Raw genomic sequence first — 13,960 nt, forward strand, 5'->3', positions numbered from 1 at the left:
TTACAATTTTTTCAGTGACATGGTTAAATTGGCTTTACTTTTTTCTACAATTGATGCTTAAATCCCCTTAAATAGATTTATTTATTGTTTTCATTTATTTTTAAAAAAAAATCTCATAAGAAAACCTCAAAAATCCATCCCCACATTCTTAGATTACATCCCTAATAAATTAGGAGGCATAAAATAATGCGTCTAACTTGAAAGATTTGAATTATACACCTAATCACACAAAATTAATCAAAAATACTTGAATTAAAACATTAAAATAATTAAATATTTTATTTAATTTGATTATATTATTTTAATGATTTTCTTCACTCAATTTTCTTTAATCAAATATCATAATAATTATTTGAAAAACTTCATTATTATTGTATCTCAATAAATTAAAAATTCAATTTAATTAATATATTATAAAATATTGTTATAGGATAATTACACACTTAATTACATAACAATAAATTAAAAATTCAGTTCAATTAATATATTATAAAATATTGTAATAGGATAATTACACACTTGATTACATAACAATAAATTAAAAACTCAGTTCAATTAATATATTATAAAATATTGTAATAGGATAATTACACACTTAATTACATAACTTTTATACATTTGTTTTTAGATTGAAAGTTGAATATATTAAAATATAAGCTTGAAATCCATAATATTAAATTTCAAATAATAAAATTTATTAATCTTTCAAAGATATTTGAAGTTCTATTAAAATTAAACATATAACAAAATAAAACATGTAATTTCCAAAAAGAATTGATTAAAATTGATTATAAAGAAAAACAAAAACTGAAATAACTCTTTACAAGAACAAATGCCATCATCGTCCAAGCCAAGAACATTGTAAGAACAAAGAACAAACAGACCCATCCATGTAATGAAGAAGAATAAATTCCTGCGTTGACCGTTTCAGAATCTCAATTTCTATTAACAAACCTCTAAGAATCTCCAGCATACTAATGGACAGAGCAAATTAATCAACCGTACAAAGCTACAATAAGGACATAGCGTGGCTTACAGGCGCGGTAACCCGCACTGCATACAACAACCAAGACTAACTACACTTCTCCCAAACCAGAACTACTCTCTCTGTAACAGGAAGATGATACCCCACGAAATTTAGTAGAAACCACCGTCTTCCACTGGCTCAGAAAAGTATTGTACTCCTAGTCTTCGTAACAGAGCTCTGGAGATCGGTGCCTCTATTGATGAGGGTACGCAGACTCAGCATTCCCCGCCTTTTTTCTAGTAGAGGTACGGGTAGTTGTGGTTCTGCGGAAACCCGTATAACTCATCTTGCTGCTTTCTTGGCTTTGCGGTGGTTCAAAAGGGTTAATCTCGCCACAGTGCTGTTACTTAGGTTTTCCAGTGGAAAGGCCATTCTGTGTTGTCAAGCTCTGTGTGTTTACTCTGTTTGCTAGAGGAAGAATAGCTAGAGAAGGGCAAGGTCTTTTCTAGTAACTGCTTCGTTGTTTTGTGATTATCTCTGGTTCATGACAACGGAACATTCATTGGAAAAAATGAGTACTCCGGTTTTTAAGCAGAATATTAGATGATGTAATGCATTCAGTTTCATTTTGATCAAGAAAAAAAATAAAATTTCAATTTGTGCAAACAGTTTTTCTTCAAACGTATGTCGAAATCCCATGGCAAACACTAAAAAATTCTATCTGATAACTTTGTTTATTCTCTTCTCCTTTACCGTGATATGAAAGCATCCTCCTGGTGGAAAAGATTTGACAGTCCTTTTACTTTGATAAGAAAAAGCGTTTATTCAGAAAGCATAAGTTTTCTGTTGCCACCAAATGCAGCTCCTAAGGTACTAATGAATAGCCCAATAGGGTCATTATCAATTGCATATTGACATTTGCTATGACTGCAGTTTTCAAAGTGACTAAATTCACGCATGGACTACGCCGATTTTTCAAACCCTGAGTATATACAAATGAAATTGTCTTTGAAAGCCGGCGATAGATGCTCTCTGTTAGATGACAACCTTAACAGGGCCTCATATGGTACAAGGAAATAATAAATATTGAAGAAATATATATAGACTTTCAAAATGCATCCTAAGCCATAACCAATGAATTGAATATCAGCCAATCAGACTGGGGTGTTCGATGTCGAGTTTGATGTCGATACACTGCTAGTTATTTTCTTCCATACAACTGGAGCAACCAATGTCCAAACTGCACAAGAAGCCACATAACAGTAAGAACAGTTTTGTGGGATAAACGCTCACTATCAGTTAAGATGTAATGTGTAATAGCATGAAAGATGAGTTCAACTCTTGGCCACTTTAATTTAGGGGTCTCGTAACCATCAAAAGCACCTCTAATCTAAACAAAGGGGCTAGTCTCTACCTTCAACTGTGACAAAAAAAACGCATCCCTATGTAAATTCTATTACTTGAAAATGAAAGATTGCTCTCATTTGTGCAAACATATAGGAGGGTAAAGGGTAATCAGAAGCTTTACTGAATAGCCCTGCAGCAAGCCATTCGTTCACAATCTTCACCCAGGTACTAATCCAGCCAACATCTAGGCTCCACCTGAGAGCAGAACAATAGTAGTCATGAGAATATACAATATGCTGATTGTTTTCTTGAGCACTTGCAAATATATAGGTTAAAGAAAAGAAGAAACGGACAGTCAACATATATTCTGATCATAATCCTTTCTTTTTGGAGAAGAAAAGATCTAACTGTTTCCAAATAAGCATGCAGCTAATGTGCAGACACTCACCTTTGCATCGTTTGGTGCAAGTTCCAACCGATAAATAACATACCGAAGTACATGGCTCCCATGGAGAAAATAAAATGGAAAAATCCATAGCTATATGGAACATCATCCCCTTCCTCGACTTCCTCGACTTCATCTTGCTGAAACTGCAGACTATGTAAAATTTTAGTATGAATGAAGAGACTTATTGCTGTTTGCCTACCCATCACATTATTCTAATGCTATGGACTGAAATATAAATGCATAAAGCATCAAGTTTAGTGCAAGAAGCCAGAAAATGTGGTATAGCTTACTTGGAAAGATTTTGAATCAACGCCTGTAGAAAATGTTGCTATTACTATTGCAAGCATTGCAATCATAAAACTCTGCATGCAAGTGAAATGTAAACATGAGGTTTCCAGACACAAGTTGATTATTATCACAGATATTATCAACTAATCAGTTGATGACTGGACAGAAAACAAGTTCTAGATCAGGTAGGAATGTGCGTTTACACCTACATAATGACCTAAATCACATAATCTTAGCTGTTAATTACTCTAGTTTTCTTGCTAATAGAAATTGGCTGGAATGCAATCAGAACAATAAATCGCCAGATTTTTTGAGACAATTGAAAAGGGCTACAAACTTTAGCATCAATCAGCCCTCCTTGTAGTTTAAATATAAATCTCAGGTTAATAATTTTTTTATAATGGACAACATATGCCAACATTCATAGTACGTACAATCTAAACATAAAAGCTGTGTTGACCAATTTGGAATAATATAATAAACCCTTATGTCAGTTACGTATTTCTTTTCTATTTTTTCATCCATGGATGTTGCCACAAAGAAGTAATAAGCATTCTATTCCTCTTTCATACAGGACAACCTTTCCTATATTTGCAATAAATCAGAGATGAACAATCCAGAAAGATGTGTTTTAGGATTGAAAGTCAAAGATAATTGTTCCAGAAAAGATATTTTCCCATGTAACTAAAGAATAAAGTGCACTGAAATGTCAGATATGTAGAGAAACGGGAGGGTAGACAATGTTCCAACGCACCAAAGCTGTGTTGAGTGATATCTTACATCAAACAACATTATATATTTATAAATCAAGCTTTGTCTTAAGATAGACATACTTTTTTATCACAATCATAACTAGTTGACAGAATATCTCAGCCACACACCAATTTAGCAGCTAATCTAGCTCTCATTGAAAAACCTTCTAAACCCACTCAAAAAGACTACTCGCATAGAAACACTCTCTACTTGCTAATACAATAACAAACTTATGTGACTAAATATTAGCACACACGACAAAGAGGAGTTAATAATTACAACAACCCCCCCCCCCCCCTCTCCCTCTAATGAGCACTTGTCTTAATCTTTGTCAGTCTAGGCCTTCATCATCATCTAAACCTCTACAACACAAGCTCCTCCAAATATTAAATGTTAAATCACCTAATAACAGCCCAGATTTATTTTATCACGGCAATAATTTATTCCCAACAATTTATTTAATTAACCAAATAAATTCTGAATTACCGAAAAATAAAATCATTGGTATTTTAACCTCTAGAAATATATGTAGCGGAAAATAAAAATTAGGAGAGATCAATCACACATTGCAACAGATAAATACCCACAACAATTCTCCATCATTCATTAATCTGGAAAATCAGGAATTTTGGCCCACAGAGAATTACAAGGAAAAATACATTTATTGGTAGCTCAACCCCCATTGGATGAATTCGGCCTTTGAAGGATCTCAGCGTAGAGAATTTTGACCTGACAATTTACAAGCAAATCAAACCTGCACCTTCCCTTTGAGCTACCACTACACCTCAAGAAATTTGACCTTGGAAAATCGACTTCTCCAATCAAATTGACCTCCCTCTCTCTTCAACAAATCGACCCAACAATCTCCAACAATTCGGCCTCCTAGATACACACTTGAATCCTCTTGTATTCTTCCTCCTCTGCGCTTTAGTCTACAGAGCCACTCATACTAGATAAAATCACTCTCTTGTGTCTTCACCTTTTCCTTAAGCTTCTTTTTATAATCTTCATTGAGTCCAAATCTATTTAGAGAGAGATTTTTCGGCGAAAATCACATGGAAAATCATTTTGTCAAATGATTTTCCATGTGATTTTCGCCGAAAAATCTCTCTCTAAATTGATATGGATCACAGAAGCCTGAACTCTATTATTGAGTCCAAATCCCTAACCCTAATCTCTTTTCTAGAAGATCTATGAGATCAACATTTGAGATCATTTCTAAGTCACTTAAGTAATTAAAGCATTTTTTCTTAGAAAATGACTCCACAATAACTAATTTACTTTAATTATTGTACTTCTTCTAAGTTAGACTTGGGAAACAAGACTTAGCAGTCCACAATAACTAATTTACTTTAATTATTGTACTTTTTCTAAGTTAGACTTGGGAAACAAGACATAAATCACTTACTCCACCAAGCAAGAACCTAAAGAGGAAATAAATCATCTTCCACATGCTAAGACACCAAATCTATGTAGAAAACCTTCCAAAGCTACAATAAGCTTCAACTTTAAAAATGTCCATTATCAACAAAGTCTATTTTATAGTTGACCAAGGGCTTCCTTCTTCTAGACATCACCAATCTGTAAAAGTCCATATAAAGGAATAACCATCCATTGAAATACATGGGTATCTAACCACTACAACTATTGGTCTAGTAGGAAGTCCTTCACTAGATGGTTCATTCAACTCCATGATGAACTCTATTAGCAATTTCCAAGAGCTCACCAATGCAACCAATGCACTCATTCTTGGTTCACATTTGTCCCTTGAGTTACCTCATTTTGACACAGAGCAAATTGTATACAAGATTTTGGTCCAATAACATCAGTGAGAGTCCACAACCAACATATGGTCCACTCACAATACATTTAGCCAACACGTGACCCACTCCAAGTTAACAACTCCTAATATGGGTGAACAACATCCCCCGTTAGGAAAAACTAACAATTAATACAATAGGTGCTCACTTCAATGACTCCTCAACTATACTATGAGGACATGCATTAATTGCACTCATGCTCAAGCAAGATTGAATGACGTGTTCCACTTATGCACCCAAGCATAAGGATGCACATCCATATGTCCTATTTAAGTTAAACTCACCTATTCATCATAAAGACAAAACCTTATAGACTAGACACACCATAATTGAGGCCATCCGGTTTTCGATTTGAACATTCCATGACATCCTTTGTTCGATGGGGACACACCAAGCACGATTTTAGCTTGAACACACCAAGAAAATTATCAACTCAGACACACCAAGCAAAAATAAAAAGCAACTCCTACATTCAGCTTTTCACAAAGACTTGTAGTGGATTCTTATATATTGCCACATCACATGGCCTTTTCCCTTCTCCTTTTACATGGCTTGGAAGTGTCTCATCAACATACCTAATTTTCGCACAAGCACCATGCTTGCAAAACTAGAGAAGTTTCATTTGCTTGTCAAATTTTCCAAAGGAACACACCAATTGTCACTACAACAAATAACCATCTCTTTACCAATGAAAAAACAAATATGAACTCAAATTAGGGTTGCACATAGCCAAAAGATTCATCACATATGCTTAGATAATCATGGATATGTGCAATCTTTAACATGCCACATGTTACCCTTATATTGCATGAGGCTTGCACTAGTGAATTTTTTTCACTACTCTTTTGATTTTCATCACAAAGGTAGGTTTATAGGTTGATGAAACTATTGATGGCCTAAGGATTGTGACTGCATTTGATGAGATATTAGGTTTATAGGTGGATGGACCTTTGGATGGCTTAAGGGTTGTGATTGAAATTGATTTGATGGTGATGTAGTCATGTATGGCTTGATGATGTCGATGCTCTGGTTGTCTCTGTGATTGTTTTCCTTTCATGCTAGTAGACTTGGTTGTAGAGCCCCTCTAATCATTGGATGGTTGATGATACATGTTGTATGACTTCCTGCCCTAGCACTTCCGGGCTATCAATAGCTTGGTGCAGAGCCCGCATAAGTAAGCAGGGATAGAGACAGAGACAGGGACAAAGCTAAGTAGGGAAGCATCGGTAGCAGCGGCAACAATCCGGAAAATCTAATGTCAGCATCCAGCCAGCATCCATCAGTCCCGCATGAATCTGGAGAAGTGTATAACTGGCGCTCCGCCAAGAGAAAATGGCAAATATAATAGATGCTTTGAATCTCCCTCATTCATCCGGCGATGGCGTAATGACATATATAATATATGACTTGAAGAAATGGGAGAAGGGAAAGAAATCGATCTCTCATTCATGGCATAATGACATATATAATAGCTACATGCAGATGACCTCCTTAGAGAGGGACGGGACCTAAGCTAACATTGTATTGGTGTATTCATTAGATTGGCTTCATAATGGCGAAGATAACAAAAGATAAATGTATTAATATATGACAAATGACCATTGAATTAGGTCAATGCGATTGTCAAGTACAATGATGGCTATACAAAGTAGGAGTGCTAAAGTGGCTCCTATATAAAAGAAAGAAGCAAGAAGTAAAAATAGAATAGAAGTATGATCTAAAACCTAGAAAGCTAACTCCAAAATGGAGAGGCGATACAGAAGAGAGATGTGCAAGTTGAATAGATATAGAATCTAATGTTACTAATCAGGGTAATGATACCCTAATTATCCTGGTGTATAGGAACCATCTCTCCTAAAATTCAAGTTTGAATGAAGAAAACTAAAAATAGATGTTTGTCCAAAAGAAGAGTTGAAAGAGGTGTTATATTGAGTGCTATGCTACTATCCAGAAGAAATATTCCATCATTATGGTTTTGAAGAAATCATCTGGTGATTGGTTTGCTTATTAATGTGAGGTCTAGTCTGGCAATGTCACCAAGTTGTCACAAAGGTAGAAACACTGCTCCTTGTCCTCACTGATTGGGGGTCATCTCTATTTATCTATCACTGAGTGCTCCTAATTGAGAGCACCATAAAAAAATGAAATAATTCATTTTGTGGGAACTAGTCCAAGATGTGGATGTGGCTAGAGGATAAAAGAACATAGACACAATGCTTTCTTTCATGTATAAGGCTAGGCATCTCTTGTCAGGGTATCGAAAGAAGTTGCTAAGTGTCTATAGCTCCCTGAAACAATAGTGGAGCCGTCTTGAGATCTCATAGTTAATCAAACAAAGGAAGCCAAAGTACTCCTTAATCTCTTAAAGATGGTATATCTAGCAAATCCTATTTGATTGGTCACTCCAACGGTTAGTTTCAAATCAATGGTTTATGGGAGCCAACTCTAAACTAGCCTAGGGATATAAAAAGAGAGCACATCTAGTGGTGAAATGTGTAATGGGGTTGAACAATAAGTCCATCTCTCATAACTGTCAAGTGCTTAGTATAGAAGGCCATCTTCAAACATAAACCCCCCTTGAGGGTTTATCCAAGTGACCCATACAAACTACCTATAGATATCCTCTCTAGTTATTGTATTCATCTCCTCTATGGAAGGTAAGATGTGGTTGGGCGCATCCAGATTATAGGGAATGTCTGAATGGAAGGAGCCAATCCATCAGACCCCGACATAAAAGTATCAATAACAAACTAGAGAATGAGTTAATGAAATGGACTTTGATAATCAGTAGGACAGGTATGGATACTGGTCTCGTCCCCTCGGTATATTAGCAAAACTCCAAATGCAATGCAAGAGTGAAATTATACCAATTATTGTCTCAAGCCGCAAGGGGTGAGCACCAAACTTTGTAATGACGATGCAATGAGGGAATAGTTGCTTGCATCTTATGATGTTGCAAAGGAGGATGATCTATATTCACTCTACTAAAGACCAATCAAAGTCTAGTAAACCTGGCCGCTAAACCTTGGAACCATATAGAATTATGGGCTATAGAGCACTTTGCATTCTCCCTTTACTATCACTCAATATTTATGTTGATTTTACATGGTCTAAGCATGATTGAAGCCTTGGTACAAGAACGCCTTGACTTTCATGGGCTTATTTTGCATTGATATAGCATCCTAACTTCATTGGCATATGGTTTCAAGAGAGCACTCCTCACTTGCACTTTTCCCTAGGAGGATCTAGCCTTTTCAATGGATAGTTTTGCATGATTTCGACTTATTTTCTCTTGGACACCCTTGATTTGTTGGATATTATTGGCATGGGTGAATTCTTTAATTATGTGGACTACCATTACATGAGGATTGTTCCCTTTTTTTACTCTTGTTGGCGTATATGTGGATGCATATACACACTTGACATCACTTTGTGGCCTAAATGGTGAGATTGTTCCCCTTTCTTCATGAGTTGGCACACCACATGGGTTATTGGCACATGCTTGTATGGATCTATCACCTTGCAAAACCTCTCATGCTTTATGGTTGAAGTCCCAACTTTGGAGGAGTATCTTGCACACATGTTGAGAGATGGTCTTATTTTTTTTTATTATTGAGGGGCCACTCTTTTTCTTAATAGATTTAGTCGATCATTGGTGGCATTTCTCATGTGTTCTTCATAGATTTGATGCCTTCTTTCATGGATCCATTTGCTTGACACTTTATTCGAGAAAAATATCCACCATTTATGGCCACTTTGCACTCTTACATGCCTTATTTGATGGGATATTTCTCTTGGAGGCATGACATGTGTTATCATTAGAGGTTTGATTTGATTCAAACACTAATTTGAGGAGATGTCCACCTTTGGAGGTTACATCAAACAACCTTTCTTGTTGATTGATCGGGTGTCTCACCTTGGGAGAAAGTTTCACAGTTTTATGCCCTAAATGAAAAAGGAAATTCACTTGTAGATGTTGCTTGCATTTATGACTGTGCTTATTATTGAGGATGTTCACCTATCTTTGAGCCTTATTGTGCTTATATCTATGCTTGGGGAGGATATCTCACCTTAAAGAACTACATGTCCCACACAAGAGGAGATTTAGGAGGTTTCAAACCTTAGATCTTGGTTTAATTGCATATTTTGAGGACATCCTAACTTCAGGTCAATTATCTTTTGACAAAGTGCCCATATTTTTTCTCAATCAATGTTATTAGATGCAAAATGGCCATAGGATTTCCAAATTGTGGTCATAATAGAATTTTCAATAAAAATTGACATAGTTTTGGTGTTTTCAAACTTTGTAGTTAGAAAATTGTTTTGCATTTTCACCACTTATTTTGAGGAGCACCCCAACTTTATTGCTTGAGAATTTTGGTTACTTACGGAGATTATTATTGATATATTCCCAGGGTGAAGAGTGTTGTAGTTATTGAGGTCACATGGCATGCATTTTAATGCACTATTGATAGGATGTTTCATCTTAGATATATCTCGTCTTTTTCTATTTTAATGGGCTATTTAACACTTACATAGCTATGAATCATGATAATTTAATTTAGCTCTCTTTAAGTTTTTTGTGGATTTGGATTCTAAATCCCCCTTTTGTTTTGTGCCATAGGTTTAAAAATTTAATCAGTGTTTTATAGATTTCAAAATGCCAAATCCATTAAACCCAATGTCGAAGTATGGTCTACCATACGAAGATCATAACATAATGATGTTGAATTGCAAGCTATGTGGAATGGAAATGTTTGGCAGAATCAACGATGGCTTAAAAAAATACAACCTCACCTAAATCCCAAGGAATGAAGTGGGTATTTTCCTAACATCTACCCTAGAAATTGCCCATATTGCAAATTAATCAAATTTTAATAGGACAAGATATTAGAGGGAAGAAATGAGGCTTGAGCTTGCAAATAAAATGCAAGCTTCTGAAGATTTGGCTAAAGCCAATCCTCAAGCTCACCTTCCACAACGATCAACCCCTCGGTGTCCTTACCTTTCTTTGTGTCGAGGCTACTTGCTAGGGAACTTTTACCCACCAAAATTTGGGTAACCCCATAGGAGAAATGTTTTATCCTTCTTTCGACAACCAACAAGCCAACAACTCTACATTGCTCAATACATAATATTATGCCATGATCCTCCATCATTTGCATTGGTTAGACACTTTTCACCATCTAGCATTCCTCTTGACTGAAGGTGGGTCATCATTCAATAGGTACTTTAACCATCTTGCAATCATGTGCTTTTACTCAATGTTTTGGGCATTCTAACATGGATTAAGGGGTGATTTGGATGATTCACTGCTCTTGATTGTAAACTTCTTAACTTGTTCTCTCACTTTACCAGGGGGATTACTTTTTGACCCTAGTCTAGTGGAACCTCCTTTGAGGCCTTAGGGTTATAAGAAAGACACTACTTGGGAGACTTGGATTGAAGTAGTGTGTCCATGATATTCCATACTTACCACTTTCCATCATTCCCTAGAATTCTTCTCCATTCTTTGGACTTGTGGTCATTGGTGGACTGTGGGATTCACATCCTCTTATCCTCATCCTTGAGTTTAGTCCGAAAATTGTGCCCTAGAGGTTGATGTAGTTAAAAGAACGTTAAAGCATAAAATGGACACAATGAAAGAAAAAGAAAGTTAAAATGCAAATGATGGTTGGGACATTAATTAGTGTGTACATAAAAATCTAGCATGCGCTCTACCCCCCTCATTAGCCATCACCCAGTTCCTTGAGCACTTGATGCTCCATCACATAATAAAGGAACTCTTGCATGTCCCAACGTTAATGAGTGATAAATTGACTCATCATTAAGGGATAGATAAATGTAAAATCATTAAAAGAAAGCTTGATCTCCTCAACCATGTTCCCATTCAAAGCATCATCGAAAGTAAGTAAAAGGTGCACCGGTGGGGTGGAAAAAGCAGGAAGATTAAAAGGGTAACGTATGCCTCCACGATTTCTCCCTCCTTAAATTTATACACTTAGGCCAATGGACCTCCGTCAACTAGTCCCATGACCATGGAACCTTACCATAAAGTCCTTCCCCTCCCTTTCCACTATTACCACAAGCACCTCTGGATTGAAGGGTTAACCTAAAACATGTCACCTCCCCTTAGGGGTTGGAAACACCTAATAGGGTTAACTATTTATCCATCCCTATTACATGTAGGGAACACTTTTTGGGACTTGATCTAGTTACATATTTGAAGGTGATCTCAATTTGAAGTGTTATTATGCCCTTAACAATTAAGTATGATCCACTAAGACGCATCAATGGTCATTGTCCTAAATGCATTAGGGGAATTTTGAGGTCTAAAATGGGCCTCCTAAGAAAAATGTACAACCAAAATAAACTTTATAAGAACCAATAGGGTTCAAGATGATGATGTCAACCATGGGGGATGATTCACCATTTTTGGAGTAGAAAAGTAAAAGGATTAAAAAATAATAAAATAATAAAAATACTTTTTCACTTCATATTTTCAACTTATCTCCCTAAGGTTTTACTCAAATTTGGAGCAGGAATACTCGTTAGATGCAAACTTGATTTCCTCATCCAAGGAGTACCATGTTGCATACTTTAGATGGACCCTACTACACGAAAAATGAGAAATACATGAAAAAACGTGATTGCAATCACTTTTTTCATGTATTTCTCATTTTTCGTGTAGCAGGATCCATCGAAAGTTTGCAACATGGGTACTCCTTGGATGACGAATCAAATTTTGCTTCCAACGAGTGTTTCTGCTCAAAATTTGAGTAAACCCATAGGAGATAAGTTGAAAATACGAGTTGAAAATTTAGTTTTTTCTTTTTTCCCTCTAAAATTTGATGATGTAGTCTAATCTTATTTTATTATTTCCACTATTATTTTAATTTCCTTAGGAGACCCATTTTAGACCTCAAAATTCCCCTAATGTGGTTGGTGGCTTTCACTTGATCTTGAGATGGTTTTCCGAGGTGGCACTTCACACAGTAGTAGAGGCCTTTGAAGGCACATTACATCACTCCACTACACAACATGCCCAGGCCGTTTTGCACCTTCCAAAGAGTAATTACGACCTTGCAAATGCATCATTTCCCCTCCAGAGCAGAGCGTTGGGCATTTTGATGGTTCCAGATGATGATTGACACCCTAGAATACCCCTATATGTTGAAATGTTGATCTCCTCTTGCTTGGTGTTGGATTTACTTGATATTGTACCTAGCAAGCCCAAGACTCGCCTAGGCTACCCTTGACACTGTTTGATGAGCATTATTTGTTTCAAAGTCCAGATTATGATGGTCATCACTAGGATGACAAGGGAAGACTTGTACTCATTCTTGGAGTGCCAATACTAGAGAGAGATAGTGCCACATCACCCATATATCCCTTGCAAGGGTAACATAGGGCACCCAGAGCATGGTTTTTAGACATGGAGGAACTTTGTTGAATTTCCACGATCTTGGGTCTAGGATAGAATCTTAAAATCTTTGACGCTACCAAACCCAGAATCTCAATAGAACTACTTTGCATAGCAGAATATAAACAACAGTGGATCACACATGCACAGAATATAAACAACTTTTTACAGTTTTTAACCCAACTTCGTTATATTAATCCAATTGATATATTACAACAGTCTAGGGCTCTTGTACCAAGGATAATGGACCTCATACATCCACTAGTACAAGATACAAACCTGGGGCTTGGTGTCAGTACATCGACAACCAATCTGCCCTCAACAAGATACTCTGACCATCTAGCTGATGAAGTCTATTCTCTCAGCACCCTTCGATCGTACTTTGTGCCTGTCCGGTCCTTAGGCTCCCGATCTGCAGCTCTTGCCTCTATCAATGCTCCAAGTCCATCTAACCACTGAACCTCGGCTATCCAATCTACTCACTAGTACATCGTTCATCCATCAATGCATCAACACATGGAGACTCGTGTCGAGTTGTTCAAAGCTCCACTTGTGAACAACTCTCAACTGCCCACTACTACTCCTCGGCTACTCAGGGACTTCAGCCCACTATGGTCTTCCTGTGTTTCTCCGATGAAGACCAACATAGGGTATAGAGGGTTGCCACCTATCACTGCAAGATGTCCATCTCCCACAATGAACATAGGCTAGCAGGACTGCCCATCATCTACTATAGAAGTCCTTCTCCACAAGTCTTGAGCTCCACAAACTGCTCCTAGTTGATCAAACCCTTGAGCTCAACAACTGTCTCTCTCTCAACTACCTTTGTCCATCAAGGTGTTGCTCATCGAGCTCCAACTTGGACATTATCATGTTGTCCTCCAACAGACCATAAGTGCCCAATCACGTCCACA

General features: G+C 36.7%; 1 protein-coding gene across 5 annotated transcripts in view; it reads right to left on the reverse strand.

Moving 5' to 3' along the window:
* Window positions 1-1,667: 1,667 nt before the first annotated feature.
* Window positions 1,668-13,960, reverse strand: part of LOC149210894 (uncharacterized) — a 138,730-nt gene continuing 126,437 nt past the window's right edge. For all 5 annotated transcript variants that reach the window (XM_089396819.1, XM_089396815.1, XM_089396817.1 and 2 more), the window contains 4 exons: window positions 3,053-3,124; window positions 2,763-2,905; window positions 2,496-2,569; window positions 1,668-2,207 (listed from right to left, as the gene is read on the reverse strand). In XM_089396819.1, the coding sequence (XP_089252945.1) occupies window positions 2,122-2,207; window positions 2,496-2,569; window positions 2,763-2,905; window positions 3,053-3,124 (375 nt within the window). In that variant the 3' untranslated portion in view covers window positions 1,668-2,121. The remainder of the gene's footprint in view (window positions 2,208-2,495; window positions 2,570-2,762; window positions 2,906-3,052; window positions 3,125-13,960) is intronic.

The sequence above is a fragment of the Pinus tabuliformis genome, chromosome 1_2 (assembly GCF_031772625.1).
Source record: "Pinus tabuliformis cultivar Carrire ecotype Pingquan chromosome 1_2, CPIR1, whole genome shotgun sequence".
In the NCBI taxonomy this organism is placed as follows: Eukaryota; Viridiplantae; Streptophyta; class Pinopsida; order Pinales; family Pinaceae; genus Pinus; species Pinus tabuliformis.